At 40.6% G+C, this 25,065-nt stretch overlaps 1 protein-coding gene across 14 annotated transcripts in view; it reads right to left on the bottom strand.

The window, feature by feature from the left end:
* Positions 1-25,065, bottom strand: part of EHBP1 (EH domain binding protein 1) — a 224,372-nt gene that overhangs the window by 174,950 nt on the left and 24,357 nt on the right. For 13 of the 14 annotated variants that reach the window (XM_071740117.1, XM_071740116.1, XM_071740118.1 and 10 more), the window contains exons 3-4: positions 16,769-16,826; positions 4,515-4,610 (exon numbers count right to left, since the gene is read on the bottom strand). In XM_071740117.1, coding sequence (XP_071596218.1) covers positions 4,515-4,610; positions 16,769-16,826 — 154 coding nt within the window. Of the gene's footprint in view, positions 1-4,514; positions 4,611-16,768; positions 16,827-21,542; positions 21,611-25,065 lie in introns of those variants that run through there. The other variant, XM_071740120.1, reaches the window with a different exon arrangement.

Genomic DNA, 25,065 nt, shown 5'->3' with positions numbered 1-25,065 from the left:
TCTGGGTACTCCAGCATCTGTCCTCAGCTTTTGTACTTGGCTGTTTGAAGCTGAAGACTTAAAATTTGACCCAGTTCTTGTTGCTTTCAATGCCATTTACAAAGGTCTGATTAGTCTAGAAAAATCACATAGAACTCTGGTCAGCTTTTGTTAAGCTTTCTGTAAAGCCTCTGGACAAGAAAGCAAACAAGGAGTGAAATTTATTTGTGGTCAATTTTTTTTACAGTCAGTCCCCACACTAACCCTGGATACAATTCACTGTGCAAGTGTGCTTGCTTTCCTGAGTGTATGATTTTTGCATCTTACACACAGCATCATTCTGTCTTGCCTATAGAGCTATTTTTTTTCCTCCTACGGAATATCCTCCATAGTGCTCAGTCAAGCCACTGGTCTCTCATGAACTGAAGCAAGTATGCTCTGAACATGGACTCGTTCCTTTCTTCTGGGAAATGACCTTATCAAAGGTGTCTGGGGTGGTGGTTTTTTTCATTCCCTGAGACAATGTATTGGCTCTACTGCAGTGTTCCTGCTACTGCATGGCCAGTTACCACACTATAATCAAAGCACATGGACTCAGGCTTTCAAGAAAGACAATACAGGATTTATTCGGAGATATTCTGGGGCAAGAAGACATTCAATACAAGCCTCCTTTTATAATCTATTTTATGTTTAATTTATTCATAACCAATTTTTGAGTGTGCTTCCAGGCTGTGCCTTTAAATATGGCTTGCTTTCAAACTTTGGAATGCGGAGCTAGTAATCTTCCCTGTTGTTGCAATAGTACATTGGTGTAATAAACCATGCATATTAACTGACAAAACAAGTGGGTTTTGTAATCCAATGAAGCAAAGTCCACATTACTCCAGAAGAACAAACGTTTTTGCTTGGGAAGTTCACTTTGCTTTTAAGCCAGAAGATAAGTATGTTGCAACTTAAATCCTAACAGTACAATTCAGGTTTACTTAGCTTTGCTAAAAGCACTCAGCTTGCTTGGCAGAGAAAATTTCTTATTTAAAATCTCTCACAGTTGATGCAGCTCTGCGTTTGTACATAAAACCGTGGGAAAGTATACAAGTTTCCATATATGATGGTTAAACCTTGCTAATGCAGGGACTCTAGAAATGAACTTCTGGAGTGCAACCATGGAAAGAATGAAAAATAGGAATTCAGCTAGCTTTTCTGGCTTTTGTGCATCTTTCCATGCAAACACTACAAATCATGGACTTAAAATGCACAATAGGCTGATTGTTTCACAATATTTCTTTCTCCCCATTTTGGTTGAAAAATCCGAGGCAGAACATGGCAAAGGAAGAAGTTAAATTTTGGGAATAGATGGGACTTTTAATGTAATTAGCACTTCAGCCAGTTGGATGGGCAGGAGCTAGAACTAGTCAACGGAAACTAAATCACTATATCCATTTGATGTTTTTCCTCACATGACTCTAGAAAATTATTAAATTTTATCAGCAGCCCAGAATTAAATGAAATGCAACAAAATGTTTTCATTTATTTGAAGTGAAAGTTTTCCAAAATAAGGTTATCATCTCTTCAGTACTTAGCTCTGCCTACCTAAGAATTAATTATATTGTTGGAAAGAAGCTAACACCCAAAATAGGGATGTGCAGATAACATAAAATATCTCGTCTGCTGACTGATCACAGGCACTTTGTTAGCCAGCTCTCAAGTGCCCATGGGTGACTACTGTAGAGGATATTCTTAACATTCTCATCAGCACTTGAAACCTTGACTTATCTCCTAATCCTACCAGCAACACATTTCAACAGCCACTTACAAATGCAGAGCCACTACTGTGTGAATCACTTCCCAAAACACGTAGCTGTCTTTTCTGGAGTTCCCTGCACTTCTATTTCAAACAGCACCACTCTGCTGATTTGTTATCTGTGATTGCTACAAAGCTCTGCTGGAGCAACCTGCAGGCTTTGACATGTGGACATGGAGCCAGCAGCTTCCCTTAGCTTCTCGAGTTGTAATGAAAGAAGACAACTACTGTTTGTTAAAGAACAGGGCCATGCTAAGTGTACTTACTGTGAAGTGCCAATCCTGCAGCAGTCACCATCCTTACTCATGGGAGTGGAAGCTCAAGGGACTTCCACGGAAGTGCAAGATGAGCTTGTCTCTTTTTCTGAGCCCTACTGCCTTCAGCATTTTTGCCTCACTCCTTCCAGAGGAAGGGATGATATAAATACCTGACTTGTAAGTCAGCTCCCAAAGAGGCTGCAGTGTGCTATTACAAACTTCCTTTCCCACTGCTCTAGTGCTGACCAGCCAATGGATCAGCAGTGCAAAAAAAGAGCTAGTTCTTTTTGACTGTCTTTGCCCAGAACGTACCAACTAGAGAAACATCAGCTCTCTGAGTGCCAAGACACACCTTGCACTACAGCTGTAGTGCCACTGCATAACTGAACCAAAGCCAGAGGACTGGGCACAGCCTAAACTACACTACCACTGTATTCTGCCTGTCTGCCACCTACCACTCACAGCTCATCTTTCCAGGTAGGCTGCAGGTCCTACACAGTCCCTACACTGAATACCCAGCTCATTCAAAGCACACTGCTGCCTCACCTGCGTAACCCTAGAGAGAAAAAAAGTGGGTTTGGCCACTCACAAGCAGTTTTGTTGGAGGAGACAGAGGATAAGTAAGAGCAGATTTGCATAAAAGCTGCCTGACAACATGATGCTGCTTGGAGGGAACTCCGGTATCTTGATAATAAAAACCTGAGTTTGTTCCCCCAGAGAGCAGTGTGTAACATTCCCAGGAGGCATATCCTCTGATCTTATTCAGGTTTTTACCTTTCCTCTCAGACCAGCTCTTATTTTGAGAGAGCAGGCTCATTTGGGGGAGAAGAGGAAGCAACCCAGTGAACAGATCTGCTTGCAGAGTCACAGTGCTGGGTAAAACTAAGGCTGTAGCAATACTCACCTCTGGCTCTGGAGGCCCTTCTCTCCCCTCACTGCCTGTCCCCTCATGCTCATTTTCAGTGGCACAACTGCAAGTTTGTTGTGCTGTACTACAAAATACAGCCCTGAAGCACTGAACAGAGGAATAAAAAGGTATCATGGGATGGCAGGAAAAGGCTGGGAGACACTTTAACTCCAGAGCCACAGTATCACAGAGCTGCATCCAAAAGAAACAATTTCTTTTTCTTCATGTAACGTTTTATCACATACACAATCAAGCATTGCATACATTTCTGCTTTACTTTAAATGTTCAAAACATAAAGTAATATATACTGCATTACATAGCCCTATTCAGATTATACAGACACACAGTGTAGTCATGTAATGGTGCTAAACTTCTTAATCCAAGTAGAGGCTCTTGAAGCATGCAAAAGGAAACAATTTTTATTAGTGGACTTTTGAACATCAGTTGAAGACTGTGTGTCTACTAAGAGGAAAGACAAATTTATGATAGTTAGCATTACTGGCAAACTGTTTCTGTTCACTGGTGATCCCAAGGAGAGAGAGAGAAAATAGAAAAAAAAAGAGAGAGAATCCCCTTTTTAAGGCTTAATGAACCAAGTAATAAATTCACATTCTAAGACTAACCAGAAACCATTTCTAAGCAGTTATTCAGGGAAGCCCCCAAGACAAAGAAACACAGATATTACTAATTAGAAAAAACTATGTTACTATTGCCCTAAGCTCTAAAGGGAACAATTATAAATAAGAACAACCAGAGTGTGGAGATCCCAGAATAAAGAACGAGGAAAAAACTAATGGAATGAAAATCACAGAAATCTTCTGCCTCCCAGGCAGCTTCCTACACTGTCAGAAGTGCAAGGCTGCATTGTTTATCTGTATGCAGAAAGGGCTTTTCCCAATGATATTTAGGAAATAAGTCCTAGTATAACCATTGATTTCTTCTCCTGCTTCACCGTCACATAAATAAACTTATTTTTAAAGCAACAAATGCAGTTCCTAAAACAAAAAAAATCCTCCCATAAACTCCTATGATTCTCTGTACTACTCAAACACTTCAGTTCTACTCCAATGACTGCAATCACATAAGTAGTGGGATGGTTGTCTGGCATACTAAATACTGTGAAATTAAGAGCTGGATTCTGTTTCCTAGTCAATAGTGTAAGAAATAGGGTCACTGCACTGCAACTGAAGAAGGAAGTCAAGAAAGAGCTGTGTTTTGACAACTTCTGGCTTACAGTATTTAAAGAATACCAACCAGACTATACCCCGTGCCAAGTGGTTACACATGTACTACGTGCACAATTACACATGTACTAAATTCTATGCCAACGACTCGCCATAATCAGCTCAATGGAATATTTCAGTGTGTTAACTAAACTCCAAAAGCAAGCTTTGGCAGAGAACAGACCATCCTTCTCTCCCAGATTTAAGCTGGGGACATACGGCTGTTCAGTTAATGACTTAAACCCAGCAAGATTAGGCCTTTGCAATTATAAACTGACATTTCCAAACACTATTTTTCATGCGCTGTTTCTGCAGCAGGAAAGATGATGCTTTTTAGAAAACATACCTTAAAAAGTGTCACAGTAATTTCAACATTTTCAGGAACAGGCCATACCACCACCCCACGGTATGGGTTCTTGATTCCAGGCTGCCAGCTATGAGCCTAAAGGAAAAAACAAATAGTTGTCTTAAAGCCATTATTAAAGTGCTGATTCACCTCCCAAAGGACCCAGCACATGTAGGTAGAAGTAACATATCACCAACTCCATAAAGACCGTGTTCTTAAACCAATGACTCTCGTAAACACTATAAAGGACATCATTAAGAATGACAATAAGGAAACTCAGAGCACTAAAAGGTTTGGTTTGTTTTTTTTTTCCACTGAGCTAAAGCTGTTCTTCACAAAATCCTATGCTCTCTCTTTTAAAATATCTAGCACTGGTCAGGACACCCTGAACCTTTCGAAAAAATCGAGGCTGTAAGGGCAGAGCTTCTGTAGCAAGATGAGCTTTATTTTGTTTTTCATCCAGAGGATGGAATGCATGTATTTAAAGAATACATGAGTACAGCACATAGTGCAGGCTTAACCGTGTTTAGACCTAAAAGAAGTAAGTAATTTTCTCTAAAAAAAATGAAACAAAACCCAATTATGTATAACACATCTTAATTGCTAATAAAAGATAATGAAAAATACAACAGTAAAATAGAGAACTTGTCTACCTTCAAGTACCAATTTGGATTGATGTATGGTCTGTATTTACATTTTTACAGCTAGTCCTGAAAAACATTGTGTGTGAGCATTTCCGTTTTAGAATAAGTGTGCTTTTTTCCAAGCTCAACTTAATCCATTTTGTGATGCTGTAAAACAAACAAGGGAGGGATGCTGATGCACCAGTGAGCAGCATGGGGGTCATTAAAGATCTGTGGAAATTTTATAAAGAGAGAATGTCTAACCTACCCACTGTTGTCTGAAGCCAATTAACTTTGGCTTTTGGCCTTTTCTTTTTTGCTTTTTTTTTTTTTTTTTTTTTAATCCTACAGCATCTCTTATTGCAGTTTTATATTCTTCCCAACATTTCAGTGGCTATTAGAACAAATTTTTGCAATACTAAGGTAAGTAGGACTTGTGCCCTGGGTTCTCATGTAACCCAAGATAACCTGGCCAACTTTAAACATGACTCTGCTACACCCAAATGGGAAAGACAAGGCTTGTGAAGCAGTCCCATTATTCAATCACAGAGGCAATAACTCTCTGCTGCTCTGTTCCATAAGCAAGGCCTATTCCAGGTGCCAGGTTTATCCCTGATAGTCCCATCACACATGCCTGCTGCTTCATGAGCCCTCAAACTCAGCTGGAGCCTGCAGCTTCACGGGTACTCCCTCTTACTCTAATCCCTCAATCCTCACAGAGCAGAGGTCTGCAGATTAACTACAAGTGACAATAATTGCTAAGGCAGCGGGGACAAGGAAAGGAAGGACAAAGGGAAAGGCAAAGGAGTTGGGAAGAGGTGTGCAGCTGAGGAACAGAGAAGCTGCTGGCAGAACCCAGCCTGAACAGCCACCAGAAAAGACAGCCCTACCTGCCTTCACAGATGCATGCACACAGCACACTCGTTTCCACCCTGGTGTTTTTATTTGCTTGCTGAATGCTGCCAGCTGTCCTGTGGTTTTATCACAAGTTTTTCCATCTTTTGTGTTCTGCTTAAAACCTCCAGCTCCCAAAGATGCCTAATTAGATTAGAAATTTCAGCAAGTTTCTATGCTTTGTGCTTGCAGAGTAAATTTAAATAACATGATGTGGGGCATCTGAAGGAAGGAATTTCTTAAAAAGAACAATTGGAAACAACCAGATTTCTACTATTTTTAATTCCATGAATTTCAGCCTAATCTCATTATTCTAAAGCAGGCCTAGATTAATTTCTGAATAACTGAGCAGACAACGCTGCTCACAGCTCTAATCCACAAGTATATTTTATAAGAAAAAGATGTTTTGTGAGTAGCAAAACACACCACAGTGGCTGTCATCCCCCACCACGGTCAACCAAGCTCCAGCTTCACATCTCTCCCTTCCACAGGACCCACAGTCCCCTGCATTGTTCTCAGTTTGTCTGATGGGGACACTCAGCAGGCACAAGGCAGAGATCCAGAGGCAGACATACGCTCACCTGCCAGCAAGCCTGTCCCTCGTGGAGCATCTGATAAGATAAATCAACTTCTCCTCCACAGGGGCACTCCATCCTCTTTCCAGATACCAATTTTAACAAAACTAACCAGAGCTCATGGCACCCCTGGAACCTGTACTTTCCTGCTGGTTCTAGCCAATACTGACAATTAGGTCAAACTTTCGATGTCCAAGGTCCAAGCACTGACAGCCTGCTCAGCTGAGGATCACTTGGTTCCATTTATAAAGCAAACTAGAAAATAAGCAAACTGGTGCAGGCAAAGCTTTACTTCAAGCCCCTTCTCAGCACTACTTCCCACTAGGAGAGTCAGTGAGGCACAATAAACACAGGCACAGACATATACATGCGATTTTCTGACACTGTGACAGGCATGTCACTGAAAGCAACAACCAGGAGACAAGCCTCAGCTAATGAGCTTTTAAAGCAAAGCTGTTCTGTGATCAGCTGAATGTTATTAAATCCTCCTTTGGCTTTGAAAAATAAAGACCGCACCACAAAAACAGCATGACAGAAAACGATAACATCAAAACTACATCTGGGTTGTTGGGAAGCAGAAAGGGAAAAGCAAAGGGAGGAAAATACAGAGAAAGGCTAACAATGATGATAACTTAAAATGAACATGGAGAGTGCTATTCTAACACAGTATTTCTCATGTATAGGACCTCTGTGCTGCAATTTCCTCAAGTCACATCTGGCCTACATCAAATAACCTTTTCACCTTTTCAACTTTCAAATTAGAAGCTTTGACTCCAATATGTGAGCTGGATCAGGCCACCACTGCACAGCAGAATTGCCAACACTTGCAGACAGGTGACTGCTGTCAGGGATCAGCCAAGGCAAGACACGGCGTATGTGCAGTTCATTTCCACCCTAATCCTCACCTCTGACTTAGATTTCCCACAGGGTTGTGCCTTCTAGATAGACTTGTTTTTTCTGCATCTCCTACCAGTCTTCACTAGCCATATCCCCTTATCTTTGAAGCCAAGACAAAAGAAGCAGCCAAGCTGGCCATGGGTGTCTCACTCACAGCCCTCCACCACCCTGGACTAATCTTCTAAATCTCAGGGGCAAGAGCCATGGTCTGGAAAGAGAAGCAGAAATACTCTGTTGCATTTCAAGGAGAAACCCAACTCTGCCCTTCTACTGCCAGTGGAAAACGAGAGAAGACAACATAGCGTGACAGCTCTTAAATCAGGAAACAGGAGATAGAGGAGGGGTTGCTGAAATATCCTATAAATAGAGTATGGCCATGAATGACATTGTCCAACCTACAGCATTGCTCTGGCACAAAACCCATGACTGTTGAGGGAGAAAGCTGTTTGAGGAAAGGACATGGAGGTGGTTACAGATTTGCAGGAGGACTTCAGGCTAGCTACCTAGTTTTGAGATTTTCCCCCACTTTTCTCTCTAAAATAATCCAGCCAGCCTGCTTTGAAATCTACCACAAGCAATGTTGTGAACATGACAACTGTTCTGCAGTGCTAGAACTGAACTGGTAGTCTTTATACCTCTGCAGTTTTGGCCTCTGGTCCAATCAGATGGGAAAATCTTTAAAAATAGATCAAAATCAGCATAGTTAAATAATCAGATAATTAAAATGTCCATCACTCCATATCATGATGCACATAAAACACACCAAAGGGCTTACAAACTGTACTTAAAATCAGTGAAACACTTTTAAAATACTGCATCTGCCATCACACAGCTTTTAATTGTCAAAAATTTTAAACACAAAGAGCACATTTCTGGTGTTTGTGCAATTTTTCATCATTTATTATTACTTTAGCTACTATCTGCAATGTACAGTCTCTCTACTCTTGGTAAGTCTCCACTTCTAGTTGTGCAAAAGAGCACTCTGACTTCTCTCACTGCCTTGCACAGGCTACACAAACTCAAGCCTTGTTCTGCAGGAGTTTCTGCTGGGAAGCACACAGTGGGATTACCTTGCCTCTTCTCCCAGGCAGCTCTCAGTAAGACAAGAGGGGATGGACTTAAGCTCTGCCAGAGGAGGTTTAGCTTAGATATTAGAAAGATTTTTTTTACAGAGAGGGTGCTCAGGCATTGGAATGGGCTGCCCAGGGAAGTGGTGGATTCTCCGTCCCTGGAGATATTTAAAAAGAGACTGGATGTGGCACTCAGTGCCATGGTCTGGTAACTGCAGCGGTAGTGGATCAAGGGTTGGACTTGATGATCTCTGAGGTCCTCTCCAACCTGAATGATACTGTGATTCTGTGACATGGCACAGCTTTCTGAAATACAAATACATGTCTGCAGAGCCTGGAACAAACCAGGTAATTTTATAAACACTTATTTTCGAAGCACCCTCCTCCAGTCTAAAAACAGTTACTATCAATTATTTGTAGTATAAGGAAGTGTATAAACATTTATAAATCCAGCACCATCATCTTGCAGGGAAGAGGAGGAGGTAGTAAAACCAAAAAACCCTACCAAGCCTACACTAGAATTTTTTAGCCAATTCCTGGAAAAAAACAAACAAACAAACTAAAAAAAAACCAAAACTAGAAACAACAACAAAAAACACCACCGAAAGAGACTAAATATAAAACTTTCTTACAGCCACTGCTCAGCTCTCTAGAGCATAAAGACAGCCACAAATCACCAACTTTGGTTTCAAACGTGGTTAATAAATGCCCCCACCAGCTGTTTATCACTTCATCAAGGAGAAAGTAAGATCAAATAAGGCAGGCAGATCAGCTAGCTGGAGTACATTGTGGAAGTCACTTGCCTAACCCCAGTACATAGAGGATTTCATCACCTGGCACATATGCCATTACTATATGACCAGCTCTTCTTGCTGCTGCTCACACATTCCCTTGTTACTACAAAAAGATCTTTCCTGACCTTCCTGATCTTTCCTTGAAACCTTTCAAGGTTTCAAGACCTTTCCTGACAAAATGTTTTTTCAAGAGCCTACCCTTTCAGATGCTTCATGTCACCCTGTTTTTTCCTTTCTTCACTATCTCATCCTGCTTCTGTTGTGCAAGTTACTTTCCTGTAAGATCCTAGAGCAGATCATAACATTTTAAACTTGATGCAAGTTCCAAAACAGTTTGTATTTATGAATAAAAAATACGTGCCTATACTTTAGTCCTCAATATTGTTCTTTAAAAGCAAAAGACAGAACCAGGCCTACAGTTATTCCTTGCCTGCAGCCCCAGGAGTAGCTTTATGGTGACCCAGTGAGTTGCTGCTTTTCTTTGCCTTATAAAAATTTTTGCCAACTGCTCACGATTGGATCAGCTCTGCTGTCTCTGTGACAGGCTGTTTAGCTCAACTGGCTCCAAAGTGCTTAGGGCAGCTCAGCTTGCTAGGATAGTCCCTCCTCTTGAGTGCTATCAAGGCAGAACACTTAAAAGAAGAAGGAAAAAAAAAAATTATTAACTCAAAGGAGAGGGGCTGACATTAAGCAGCAGATCCCCCACCTGCTGCCTCCAAGTCAGCAGAGTGGTTTGTGAAGACTAAGCATTGAATCATAGAATTGGCTGGGTTGGAAGGGACCTCAGAGATCATCAAGTCCAACCCTTGATCCACTACCACTGCAGTTACCAGACCATGGCACTGAGTGCCACATCCAGTCTCTTTTTAAATATCTCCAGGATGGAGAATCCACCACTTCCCTGGGCAGCCCATTCCAATGTCTGATCACCCTCTCAGTAAAGAAATTCTTTCTAATGTCCAACCTAAACCTCCCCTGGCACAACTTGAGACCGTGCCCTCTTGTCTTGCTGAGAGTTGCCTGGGAAAAGAGACCAACCCCCACCTGGCTACACCCTCCTTTCAGGGAGTTGTAGAGAGTGATGAGGTCTCCTCTGAGCCTCCTCTACTCCAGGCTGCTCCAGTTTCATCTGATGTGTCCCACCAAAGCCATACATCATCTGGGGAAGCCAGAGATTAGTACAATCCAGCTGCTAACAGACCCACTGGAAAAGGAACAGGTTGGTTAAAGCTGCTGATTCCTCCACACCAAAGAAAACCTCAACTGGCAGTTTGTGGATGACTTCTGTACCATAGCTCGGGATCACAAAGGGAAGAAACAAATTAAAGACCATACAGCTCCATACTACAGTTTGCATCCCCATGATCATCTTGAAGTCACTGTGCTTGGCCCTCCAGTTGAAGAGGCTCCAGAACAACACTCCCATCAAACTTTCCCCTGGGGAAAGCCTTAAAAATCCAGAATGAGCCAAAGAAGGAAGTTCAAAGCCCTGGAAACACCAGAGAGCCTTCATTCAACCCACTGCTGCTGGCACTCATTGAGAGCAGATGAGGAAACCAGCAGATTCCCACAAGTCTTCCCATTAATGTCTTCAATTCATTAGCACACAAATGTGTTACAACTGTAATTATGCATCCACATATTACTGCTAAAAAGCTACAAGAAAGACTGCTAAGCTTGAAAAATGAGCAAAACATGATCTTCACTAGGAAACAGATTCTCTAGCACTGGGCTACCTTTTCAAACTTAATTTCACACATGCACATTCACAACATACTCCTTAAATACTTGAATCACAGGACTTCTTTCACTGCCAAAGACAGATGATGCTCAGATAAAGGTAGCTCTTTGCCTTCTCATCAAGCAGTTCCATACCTTATCTCCTGGACTTCTTATCAAAAACCAAATTTAACTGGAGATTTATGTTTTGTCATAGTTTTCTGGGACATCCATTGGTGCACCTCATAACATCACCAAGATTTAATTTTATAGAATCTCTAGAATAAAGAAATGTATTATGGTCTTCTATCTACAAGCAGCAAAATAATAGCCAGTTTCCACTAATTCTAAATGGTCTGCTTAAATCAGCTAGAACCTTGTTTTATAGGGATAAAGCACGAAACAACTTTGTTTTGTTTCCCAAAGTAGATTTTTTCACTTCAAGTGCAATGATGGATGCTCAACACTGCTGCAAGTCAATCCCCATGCCCCAGACCCCCACTGAAAGATTCATCAAATCTCACTTTATTGCTTTATCTAATCCCAGTTGGGAACTCTGTACATGAGGATGGGACAAAACTGAATTCCCCAAGGCAGCATTTAACCACGTAACAGTGAGGCAGTGTTTTCTGTTCACAGCCTGTAGCATCATTTAAACTCATGCCCACCCTAACCATTGCCTGCTTAATGAGGCAGCAACACTACAGGGGAAAAAATTGCAATTGCCTTAAAGACTGTTATCATATGCCCCAGAGGCTGCACACTGGTCACTAGACTGACCTCACAACCCAACTTGATTTCTTTACTTTACTAATAAGCCAAGAAGCCCCAGAAGTGCTATTACTGAACCGTGTTGGTCCCTGGCAGCGATCAGCATGTCAGTCACAACACACCTTTCTCACTCCAGTCAGTACAAAAGCTGGCAGTGACAAGCAGAGCTGGCACTATGCAGCAAAGTAGCCACAAAAGGCAACAGATTGCCAAGGATAGCAAAACAGGTGACCTAACTGCTGCTTTATTCACGTCATATCCTTAAAAAAAGGGCTGAGCAGGATGCTGTTGTGGACAACAAATGATCCTTTTTACTCCCTACATATAGCTCCTTTTTATTCTCTGTCTCTGTTTCTTTTGACTCTGCTTCTACTTTTCAAGTCTTACTGTTCCCAACATTGTTCTTTCTCCTCTGTGTTTAAACAGTTTTTGATAAACCTGCAGCACAAGTGCCGAAACCACAGGCAAGGCACCTTCCTCCAGCTTTGACACAAAAGGGATCTTTGAAGAGTAATTCTGCTAGGCCCTTGGAAGCAAGTGCAAATTTGATTCTTCAGAGGTGTATAATTCAACAATAAGCCTGCATGCATTCACAGGAACTGCAGAAAGTACCTTCTTGACATCATGGCAACATCTCTTTTCAAATTGAAATTTCCTAGTTCAAAGCCTGGAAAGGTGAGAGCCTCTCAGTGAAATGAAGGTAAACATATTTAGAACACACTTTTCCCTCTTCTACTCTAAAACAAAGACATCCCTCCCCCATTCACAAAAAAGAAGGCAAGGGCCTGAAAACCTGGCAGCAACATACCAGTGCAACAAGGTCCCAAAGAAGAAGAGTTAAGCAAGCCCACTACTATGAGCTCCACCTTTGGTAAACTATGGAGAATAAAGACAACATTTGCACCAGCAGATTGGCAATGTCCCCCCTCACACCCAAGCTGAAAGTTCATGTTGCTTCTATTATTGCTCAGGAATTCTGCCAAATACAGCAAGACCACAAATCAGCATCTCCTGTAAACTTGGGCACACACAAAGGTGCCCAGCTATACTGAGCCATCTTGTCTTGACAAACATCTTGAAAAGCAACAAAATCAGACTTGCCCAGAGAGAGGGGATCCCAGAATAGAGCTAACTTTGTAAGTAACTTAAAGCTGCATTAAGGTCAGTAACTGTTGGATACACTTACGGTTCTCTATCCATCCACCAGACTGCCATTTAGATGCTCCAGTTCATTTGTCACATTTTAAAACTTAATATGATTTAACATATCTACATCTCCTATCCTGCCTTCCCCAAAATAAGAACTAAAATACTCAGACTCCTGCTGTGATATCTCCCATGACTCCCTCTAATTGAGGGACCACTTTAGTAGTTTACTTAGAGAGAAAGTAAGGGGGCCATAAAGCATACCAAAACCATAGAAACACAAAAATAAGGGCTTCAAAGGATGCCAAGAACTCAAGAGTATCTTAAGAGTTTATGTTGGTTAAGTAAGCCAGTTTGAATATGTGTCCATCAAACCATCTTCCAAGTAGTACCACACTTTGGAAGACTTATCTCTTGTACTTTCCCAGTACGAGAGAGACATGGAGCTACCAGAATGTTCAGCAAAGAGCCATGAAGATGCTGAAGGGACTGGATCATCTCTCACAGGCAGAAAAGTACAGAGCTACGATGGTTTGGTCTGGAGAAGGGTCGGGGAGGGATCTTACTGATGTATATAAATACCTGAAAGGAGGGTGCAAAGAGACAGGCAGGCTTTCTTTATTGTTGTGCAGTGACAGGACAAGAAGCAATGGAAGTGAAACAGGAGGCTCCCTCAGAGTATCAGGAAACACTTTTTCACCATGAACCCAAGCTGTGGAGTCTCCCACCTTGGAGACATTCAACAGCTGTCTGAACACAGACCTCTGCTTAGGCAGAGGGGTTGGACCAGATGACCTCCAGATCTCTTTCAACCTCAACCATTATGTGAGCCTGTGAACTGAGACAGGGATATGCCTCATTATCACTAACAATCTGGAAATCTCAGAAAAGAAACAATAACCTCCAAAGAAGTCTTTACAGCATCTTTACAGTAAGGCAAGACCTCACCCCTCTTCTCCTCATCCCTCTCCTCCTTCTCAAAGAAAACAGACAATTATTAATGCTTTGTACTCACTGACCCCAGTGGCCATCAAAAATAAATAAGAGGAAATACTCATTTGACTTGCTTCCAAAAGAGCAATTAGATGAAACAAATATGTTGAATAAAGTATTTTGCTGGCAGGACGAGTTAGAGATCAAGAACATGTATTGACCGACAAACTTGTACTCAAACAGCTTAAATCATATCAACTAGCCAAGCTTTAAAATTAACTCTGTTTAGTCAGGGCCACTCAGTCTCTTTCAAAGTACCTTTGTGGGATATTAGTAAGCATCATCAGTTTTTTGCAAAAGACTTTTCTGAGCCTAGGGTAAATATGCCAGTTTACCCATGAACTGCTTCCACTGCCTGGTAACCAAAAGATGGGACACTCACAGGAGGACATACCCTGAAACTTCATGGCCCAGACAAGAAAACTTCAAGCCCCAGAAGCTGCTATACTGTCAGAAAATTCTCCTGCCTCAGTGAAATTCATGGACAAATACTATGCTTTTCATAATTTTATTTAGCATTATAATGCTTGTGTGAGTATTGAATTTACGGCTCTATATTATCTTTTCTCTCTGTGTTCTACAGAAATTAAACAAAATCTTAAAAGTTACTGAAATGTAAGCAATGACAGACACCATATATCAGCAGTTACTGCCTGTATATATACCATGCTATAAATTCAAGGTAACTTGAGCTAGTTTGTTGTCTAAATGAGAGGTGTTCCTGCCCAGGGCAGGGAGGCTGGAGTAGATGATCTCTAAAGGTTCCTTCCAGCCTAAGCCATTCTATGATTCTCTGACCCCTCAATGAAAGCGAAACAGTCTGACTGGCTTTGCTGAAGAGTACAAACATGGAACAGGAGCAGTTATTTTAGAAACAGTGCCAGACTAAGTTCACACCCTTGTTTACTCACTAGGCAACACCTCTGGGTTTTCATACCCTAAAGCAGAATTTAGGATGCACGCAACAGAGGAGGCATTTGGTTGCACAGTTATTTTCAGTCAGTAACTAGTCTTCAGATAAAACAGCTTAGAAGTCCTTAGGCCTCAAGTTAAAAGAAAAGACACAGCAAATATGCATAACAATCAGAAAAAGAACTCAGAAAAAGAATTATAACAGTATAAAAACTCTAAAGTCTCTCCTGAATGGGTAGGAAACTGTATAGCACATTTTGTAAACATTCAAGTGCTTCAACAATGCAATTATTTCAGGATATCTTCTTCATTGTGTGCACCATCTCTCCACTGTCATAGAGTTCTTGGAAGTACAGTCACATGCATGCACCAAAAAAAGGAGCTTAGACCACCTCTATTAAACTGCAGTGTTAAAGAATGAGTAAAAGACTGAGTTTTAAAACCTCCCCTCTAGACAAGATTATGTGCTGTAAACCCAACCAGGGTATAAAACACTATAGGTTTTGTGAGAGGGATGAGCAAGTGCAGAGGAGGAAGAGGAGGAAGAAAGAGGAGGAAGAGGAATCTTGAAGAGGAGGAAGGAAAGGAAGGAAGGAAACCAGCACATGCTCCTTCACCTGCAAACCTGCTCAGTGGTTAAGACACTTTCCCCAGCTCATTCTCAAGCTTTTGGACAGATAGGGGATAGCCCTACACCAGAGGATGCAAGGCAACAAAATAAATCCTGCAATATGACCAGCATTCAAAGGCCTTTGCTTGTCTGCTGTACACGTGAATTAGGCTCCCCACCCCCTGGGCAACTCCTGTCTGCTAGAATTGACAAAAGATTTTAATCTTGTTGGTCAATAATGCAATACCATACAAGACAATACCATATTAGAGACTGCAAAGGTTTAGAAATGGATGCCATTATTTCAAGCTCAGTGTAAATGGAGACTGGAGTGTTGTGGGGTTTTTTCAGCTTCATTTTTCATGGAAAACAAGCCACACATCCAGACTGTCTGGCCTTGCCCTTCACCCCAGACCCAGCGGAGGCTCCATTAAGGCTAACTGCATCTCGCTGTCAGAGCAGTAAAATTCAGCAGTCTAGACAAGCTGATCACGATTTAACAAAGAGACAGGAACCTCATATCTACTTCAGATTTCTTACTGCAGGAAGAAAACTAAGGTAAAACACACAGAGGAGAGGGCTACTCTGCTTCAATCTTTTACATACCAAAAAACCCAACCAGATGCAAGGCAGTACTTTATGAATGCCCAAATACTGTAGAGATTTCAGCTGGAGCTTCAGTTTCCTCAGGCTAACAAGTCATTATCCATAACATGCAAATTCACATGCTTTCTCCCAGTATTTGTGGAAATAACGTGTTAAAAATTAATTCTTGTATACACTGCTGGCTGAAAGAGCCTGCATTTACTCTTTTTTATTTGTTGTATTTTCTAATTGTGAAACATCCTCTAAACAGACTTTATCTCCCTATTGCAGTGATGTCAGATTCTTTATTACTCTTTAAAATTATTATATTTAATACACTGCTCACTAGAAGTGTATTAGTGAAGTGAAACAGATTCTCCTTTCTAATTAGATGTGTCAATTAATAAATGAACTCAAACTGATGATGATACAGTTCTGCTAAACAAATAAATGAAGCTGAAATGAGAGTTAAGTGTTTTCATAAATTAGCATTAGCCAGCAACAGCTTATTCTGGGTTTTATAGCTAAACTCAGTTAAAAACAAAAGAAAAATAATTAAAGTATTTCTCGCTAATGTTTCTGCTCCCTGCACTCTAGAAACCAATCCCTCAAACAGATGACCCTGCCTGTCACTGAAGATGGGACTTGGTAAGTAATCAACTAACCTTAGAGGATTTTCTTCGGCTTCTTCTTGTCCAAACGACCACCAGTTTATCTGGCTGCCTGTTGAAGATAAGGAAGAAACAAAAAGATAAATATGTAAACAGTTTTAATATAAACTTTTGCAACACATAATTACACCCTTAGAGGATACAGAATCTCCTAAAATAGTTCATCTAAAAACCACTCTCAGCATCAGTCATTTCACAAGAAAAATAATGCTGCATTTGTAGAAAAAAGCTGTCCTCCAATCTGCATACTGTAATCCTTCTTCTCCTGCTCTCCTTGCCTATGGACACCTCCCCAGAGCCAGCAGCACACCAGAGCAGAAGCTCTTCCATGGGGCAAAGAAGAGGATCCCACCCCTTTAAAGACACCTTGGAAACAATACCGCACCCAAAGTAAACACCAATGCAAATTCCAGTTTGAATTTCAAAGCAGACAAAGGTCGTGCTAAGTAACAGAACTTTTTTAACTCCAAAGAATTTTTTTTCCTTACTTAAATCCCACAGACAACAAGATAATCAAGCCCTTTATTCAGTAGAGCTCTCCAAGCAATTGTTTGATATTTCTAGTGGATGGAAACCCCCCAGTAAACAACACTTCTGGAAAAAAAATGGTCTTCTCTTTAAATTTCAACTGAATGTCAATTAAATTACAATACTCTCTGAGTAATTTTTTTTATATTAACCTAACTTCCAGAATCTCTTCTGTTGTCTGTGATTTTTGGTTTTTTTGGTTTTGTTTTTTTCAGGAGGGGTGGCGGTTTTGGGTTTTTGTGTTGTTGGTTTTTTTTTACTCTTGTTGTTGTTTTCCCCCATGATGCATTTCCCATTGTATGAGCACTGTATGATCCCACTTCCAGACTCACAACCTCTCTTCCGGAGACTCCTGACCCTCTGTTCTGGCTTGGGTTTTCAGCTGATGACCCAGCTCCCATCTGCAAGCCTGACTGCAAATCCACCCACAAACAACTTCCAGAGCTCACATCTCCACTTAAAATTACTAAAGCTGTGACTCTGCTTGGAAAAAAATAGCTACTCAGAGTTTTGAGACACTAGTCTAAGAGCCCCTCCATTTCTAAAGCCAACAGTAAAACTTATTTCCTGTTAAAAAAAAAAAAACACAACATGGGCAAAAAAACAGATGTTACATACAAGAAGTCAAGATACAATACATTCAAACAATTCATTAAAAGATGCACCCCAAAAAAATCCACACAATTATTCTGAATAAAAAGATTTTTTAAAAAGTGTTCATACTGCTGTCCTAAGTATTTCATCACAGGAAGACTGTATCTACTTCAAAATTTTTAAAATGAAAACCTGAGCGGTTTAACAGTCTGAGAGGTCATTTTGAGCACCAAAGTGCTGGCCACCCCATTATATAGCTTCCCACGGAGCTTTTCACCATTTCTGCAGGCTACAATAAAACTAATACATCACCCTCAGTTTATTATACATACCCCACCAGAACACTCCTGAAAAACAGTCAAAGGCTGATCTTGTGGACAAAATTAGGTCATTGGCTTCTATTTGCTATTCAGTATTTCACCTTACTCCTTCAATACATCTCTTAATTTCTACATCGGGATAAACTGAAAGTGAAATAATCTACTGAATTTAAACTGGGTAAAATTCACTCTGATGGCTTGTTTAGGTGACCTAAATTGTAGGTTGGCTGTGTGTGCAGCTTCTAGTGCAAAATCTTCCTTAGAAATGAGGTCATCTTGTCATACTTCGAAAGCTCTTAGCTCACTTGGTGGTGTGCATGTTAGGTTCTCATCTGTCAGCATACACACCCATTCACTTTGATGGGAGCTGAAAAAAAAAAAAACCCAAATCCCTCCAAGCAATTTCCTTGAAAAAAACCAACCCAAACCCATGCCTACAATAAACAATTTTTTTTCCAGAGTTACTTCACTTTGAACTTTAAAGCTGGCTTACTCTTGTTTCAGAAACTAGCTCATGAACCAAATTTAATTTAATCTTGATTCATTCAGTCCTGACCTTGCCTCTGAGCACAAAACTGTCCCAAAAGCAGAAGAAAAAAAGAAAAAAGTTAAAAGAATATGCATTTCTGCAGTACCAGTGCCCACACCAAAGATGAGCCCCTCTGTGAGAGCACAACTCTGTCCCATGAGTCAACACAAATAGGAGTTTCATTCGGAAAAGACAGGACAATGCTTGCAGAGGTTAACAAGAAGATCACAAGTCCACACTGCCACCAGCTCTCTTCTCACTCTCATCTAAAGGAACATGGTGCTCAGCAGTACATTTTCTCCCTGCTGTTTCTCACCAGGGCAGCCAGCTGCTGTACTTGCAGTGGCCTTGGCCTGCTCAGGTGTACAGGAACACCAGATATCAGATAACATGGTATCCTTAATAGTTCTTAAAACACTGGCGTCCCAAAAGATGTATTTCAAGAGAAAATTTCCACAAGTTTTCATCAGAAGAGTACTCTGGTCTCCAGAGAACATTTGAGAGAGACTAAGAAGTATCCTACCCAAGTCTCTTCCTTTCTTGATGCTCCAGCTCTGGTAACAGCACTTTGTTATTCTAGATCTACTATGATCTTGTCTTATTTAAGTTGCCATCAAAAGTGATTTTTTCCTTCAATGGTACTGGATCATCTATCTCACTGGAGTGGGGGTGGAAACATGCCACAAGCTGAAAAAGTGAAGCAGCATACCTAGCCCCACGGGGTACCAACATCTAAACCAGAAGGCCAACCCTGATGGAGATGGCCCAAAGACAGTTCTACATATGTGCAAACAAACAGGCCAAGAGAAGCCAGACAGCAAAGTGAGGAAACAGGAGACGTGTCAGTGCCAAAGTGAGTTGATTCAAAGCAGGACTGAATCCACACCTACATTTCTGCAAGACACTCTTTCATTACAGAGTACCCTAGAAAAGACCCACAGCTAGGCCAGATGCCTAAACAAAACAAAACAGTAAAGAAGAGGCTATATGTAGACACAACACAGTTATTCTCAAAAACCTAAGTACTATAAAAAACAATTGCCAAGGGTTGACACACTCCAGCATGGAAATACTTCCAGATGTGGACTAAAAACTAAATATATCAGAGATGGGCAATGAAACAGTCGCCTCCTGCATGTGTCCCAGGTTTGTAACTGACTTACATTTAATTCTAATTCTCTCTCTTTAAACCACGCCATTGCTTTTACATAGGTTTTCAGAGACAGCTGGTGCTTCAGTGCAGTTTTCCAGTGGGAAATGCATCTGTGTCACATACACACACAGTTATCACCAAGCCTGGATTTATTTCCCAGTTTAAAGAACTATTAAAGAACTATTCCTGCCAGGAATACAAAGAAACACACTAAGATGAAAAAGCCAACCAGAGCCTTAGTTCATATTAAGAAGACCAAGCCATGCTGAAGGGAGAGTATGAGCAGCACTTGCTCCCTTAGACTCTTTCACCAGCATATTTATTTTGTTAAGGACCAAGTACACTTTGCTCTTTCAGCTTCAAGTATAAGAGCAGTCCACATCCAGAGGTACCTTGCCAAAATGAAACAAAGAATGCCATCATTATATGAGGAAGACAATTTAGCAAAAGAGAATGAGGAGAGGAGGGAGGAGAAGTAAGTAACTAAGGGATGAATTTCCCCACCAAGTATAACCAAATGCTCAGCTGAAAGAAAACGCAAAGAACGGCAGATTTCCATAGGGGTTTTCTTCAAGAAAGTCAAAATCCTGCAATTTAAAAATATCTCCATAGAATTGTTTTAAAAAGTAAGTCAAAATCAACCTTCTCATCCACAATCTGTTTACTACTCCATTATGCCAATATGCTTCTAAAAAAAGAAGAGTTCATATTTTAATCAGCAAATTTGCATTTGAGGTTATTAGTGATATCTCAAAGCTAGGAAACAGCCAAAACCACACAATGCAGTTTTCTCATTTAAAGCATTGAAGTAACATTTCCTACTTCTGACTTCTCTCCTCCTTCAACATCATAAACCTAGGCTGCTCATTAACTAACAATAAAAGCAAATTAAATCCCTTCTCAAGAATTAGGCTGAAGATAAGTTTTACTATCCTTTTTAAGTTCACTTTATAAACTCAGAGACTGTTCCAAATACCAAATCAACAATGGTGCAAGCTAAGCAAATTTTGATGTTCACCTATTAAAAAAAAAAAATTCATTTCTTGAATGAACATACAGTATTTTTAATTTTCTATTTTAGATAGTAGCTTGTTCAGCTCCAGCAAAGCCAGTATGTTTAAAAAGGTAAGGAAAAACATACTTGTAACCCTAATACAATGGGATTTGGGTGGGAAAAAGATCTGTGTTTTAGCAGAAATTACATACCCACACTAACTAATAGCTTCAGTCTACGCAATTCAACACCACCAACCTTTCAGTGGGAGTATTTCAATGCTATACTGGAATCTAAAATTATTGCCTTGGTGGTGCTTTGTATTGCTAGTACACAGCATGGCCAAAATCATAGCAGTCCCCTAGAAGAGGGAGAAGCAGGAAGCCAGCAGCAGTGGGGCACTGGACACTGCCACCATAAAAAGCAGGGACACAGCAGCAGGTACTAAAGGATAGAGCCAGGATCAAAAAAATCGTATTTTAGAAAGCCTACCATAAACTTACACTTGCTATTTATTCATTTGTGTGTGGTTAACAAGAAAGTATTCCTGAAGAAAGGCAATTTGTAGTAGTAAACTTGTTTTTTACAAATGAAACTTAGCAAAGAAACAGGGAAGATGACGATTGTGGATCAGAAAAAGAGCTTAATACCTGCAACCTAAGCAACTGAGATTTAAAATATAGATTAGCAAAATATCTGTCATTCAAAAGAATGCCTGCTTTTTCTAGTCAGATGGAAGCCATGATTCTGGTTTCCTCAATTCTCCCATTGATACAGCTGATTTTTTAAAAAAACACTGGAACCGGACTTTCCAACATCCACAAATTTTAAATAAAGTAATAAAAACATTCCACAGACTGGAAAAAACTATGTCATCTGATCATCTACTTATACGCTGCAAAATTTACCAACTGAAAAGGAGGTTGTGCAAGATTCAAGGCCTTCTGGGATTTGGTTTGATCATTCCAGGAACTCTTTGGCACAATACTTTGATTACAGAACTCTTCAAATATAATTTGTGAAAGAAGGACATAAAAGGTATCAGTCTCCTGATAGCTCTTGTTTTGTAAACCCTGAAGCAAAAGAAAACAACATTAGCCAGAACCTATTTTTCCACCAAATTTACCACTCTGTAACAGCAAACTACAATAGACCTAGGTTTAGAATCTGTTGTTGTAAAGGACTGCAAATGCACTATACTTTAATTATGGCCACTGAAGCAAATGGTGAGACCATTCATTAACAACCCCTTCCTGAAAGGATTTAAAATAGGTGACAGCATTTGTTTGTAAGAAGGTATCATTAAGTTAATAACATTCAACAATCTTCAAATGCCTGTAATGCACAGAGCAATTTTTTTGTATGTAAATGGATCAGTACAGCCTGCACATTTGGCATCAAATTGCCTAAGTGTTGGGGTTTGCGTTTTTTTTTTTTTTATTTATTTTTGCTTTTGTTGCTGTTGAGCTTGGTTTAATCTTACTGTGTTTCATTTGAACTGCATTATTACTGGCTGCTACATTACTCTTGTGAAGCAAGCCTAAAAGAGTGTAATTAACACAAGAAGCAGTGGTGTTGGCACAATACCATGCAGATGCACCTATTGAAGGATAAAAATAATTATTCGATGACTAATCTCTAAGTACTCCTGATCAGAATTGTTTTTTACCTTTTTTCCCTTCTGCATTGTCCATACTGGCATGACATGCAAGGTTTTCATCAGAAAGCAACACTCTGTCCCCACCAACACACACCTTTCCACATGACTGCTGAAATCCTATCAAGGCTTATAGGTCTCTTAAAAATAAGTGTGATAAGTTCTACACCACCATTAACTTGGGGTAAATATTACTTTTCCTCATTTTATAGCTAAGTACTTTGAAAAGCTTGATTTGCAGTGCAGTCTTCTGCACTGGAGCCTTCACTATGCTATGCATTATAATTAGCCAAAGAACTGATCAAGCAACAGCCCAAGCCTTGAACTATTTTTTTTTTTTTTTCTTCAGAATTTCCTGTGAGTCATGAGCAATGAAATTCCACAGCTGCCTACAGCTCCTGGAACTGCAGTGAAGTCATCACTGATGCATTAAACAGGCCTAGAGATGAGGTAAGAATGATGTCATACGTTGATGAATTTGACAATTCACTGAGAGAAGGTACAGCACTGACTGCAAAAGGCAGAAACATTAAGAAGAAAATAAAATGCCATGCAGTGAAAACCTATCTGAGCTAACTGTAAGATGAAGTACATGATGAGATGAAGCTTAGTATTTCAGGAAGGGCTTTAGGGTTTTCTACCCTACATGCTACTTACCAACTTCCATGATGGAAGTTAAGTGTATTCAAAACACTTTGTACCCAGACATTGTTCAGCATAGTGGTACAAGATGTCAAGGAACACCACCAGCAAATTAAGGTAGGATGGCTGACATATTCACCTGGCCTGGCCTGTCTGTTCCCACTGCCCCACCACAGACTCACACATAAGGCCTGTGAGCAGACTTCTGACCCATCTCACAGCAGCACCACATCAGGCTCTTTATCAGTCACACTATCACTCTCCCAACCTAATTCATAGAGGAATATGCACCAAACCCCTGAAATAAGACAAAGCTTGTCCTTCCCTGACTGCAACCCCAATATTCCAGGCTGGAAAATTTAAGAGAGAAAACATTAAAACAGGCACAGAAAGCTGCCACCATAGCTGAGATCCTTTCACTTCTGAGTCGTCACTTTCTTCAATTAACACAGGAAATTCCTCACTCACTTCTTCCCACCAGGGGTCTATGTATTTTTGCAAGACACAAGCTGACAAAAGACCAGGATTTGTCCTTGTAAACTGACTGTCCTCTATCAAGATGCAAGTCTCAGAATCATACTTTGCTTCTCAAAAGAAGCTCTAGCCTGCCTTTACTTGTTTTAAACAAAATGGGGACAAAGCAAGATACCATGACTATTTTGCAAGTGCAGTCAGACCTACTCAGTCTGAACAGCATCTATTTGAGAGGCTGAGCATGGAATGTGTAGCATGTACTGCTGATGACTTGGGTTCCTTAAACCAAACACAAACGAAGTTTGCAGAATGAGCTGGATTAAACAAAGCCCAAGTTCATCCATTATGCAGAACAAGTCACAAGGACAGATTCAGCTTCATTTTTCAAGAAGTTATTGTAACAAAGAATCTTGAGCAAAACAAACTTGACAGGACTATCTGGCAAAATCTGAAGCTTTTTGCAACATAATTTTATATTGCAGAACACACAATCTGAATCTAGTCTTCAGAAGTTAAGTTTTCTAATGTTCTTTTGGCAGCACCAGGAGGATGACTGGAGAAGTCTCCGAATTTTATGCTACAACCAGCTACCCTTTATGTAGAAGTTTTATTTGCCTGAGTCAATGTAGCCTTGCTTGTCTCGAGGAGGAGAAAAGAGTACTGCACCAGAAGAACCAAGTAGATCTCTCATCTCACTCTTCTATAATCAGATGCAGATCTTGGGCAGATATTTACTCCACCAATGCTTAGTCCACATGTTATGCTACATATCCTATCACACCAGAACTTAGAAAGGTCTGACAGTACTCTACAACAAACAATACCTACAGAGAACAAGAGCTCCTTAAGGCCTCCTAAAAGCTTGCTTGTAAAACCAGCCTCCCCTAAACTCAGAGGATTAAGCCATCACTAAAAGGTAGGATTTTGTGTGTGGCTGGCCAGGGCTGAAGCTAACTGGCTGGGAGGAGCTCAGGCTAACGGAGTCATCAGACAAACCTTAAATGGAAAGAGAGGAGCACTTTTCTTCACAGCAGAAAGCTCTCAGGAGGCTACCATGAATCAGATCTCTCTCAGATGCCTGTCCTTCATTTTTATGTTTCGGGTTTTTGGTTGGGTTTTTTTTTCAGAATCTCTAATCTTCTATATGTTAACAATAATGAAAGAATGCTTTTTTTTAAAAGCTTTAGAGTTCATAGACTGCTCCTCCAGAGCACTGTGTGGTGAGAGCAGGCACCACCCAAACCTGCTCGCACAGTCCACCCGGTCCTGACCTGCAGTGAACTCGCTGTTCTGATCCTTCTCCCTGCAGAGCTGGGGCCTGACAACTGTCAAGTCAATAAACACAACCTAGTTAGAAATCAAACTCATTCTCACCTCAGTCAAAACAGAGCATTTGAAAG

The sequence above is a fragment of the Heliangelus exortis genome, chromosome 3, assembly GCF_036169615.1.
Source record: "Heliangelus exortis chromosome 3, bHelExo1.hap1, whole genome shotgun sequence".
Taxonomy (NCBI): Eukaryota; Metazoa; Chordata; class Aves; order Apodiformes; family Trochilidae; genus Heliangelus; species Heliangelus exortis.
Note: the sequence above shows the minus strand (reverse complement) of the source record. Positions and strands in the feature narration are given on the sequence as shown.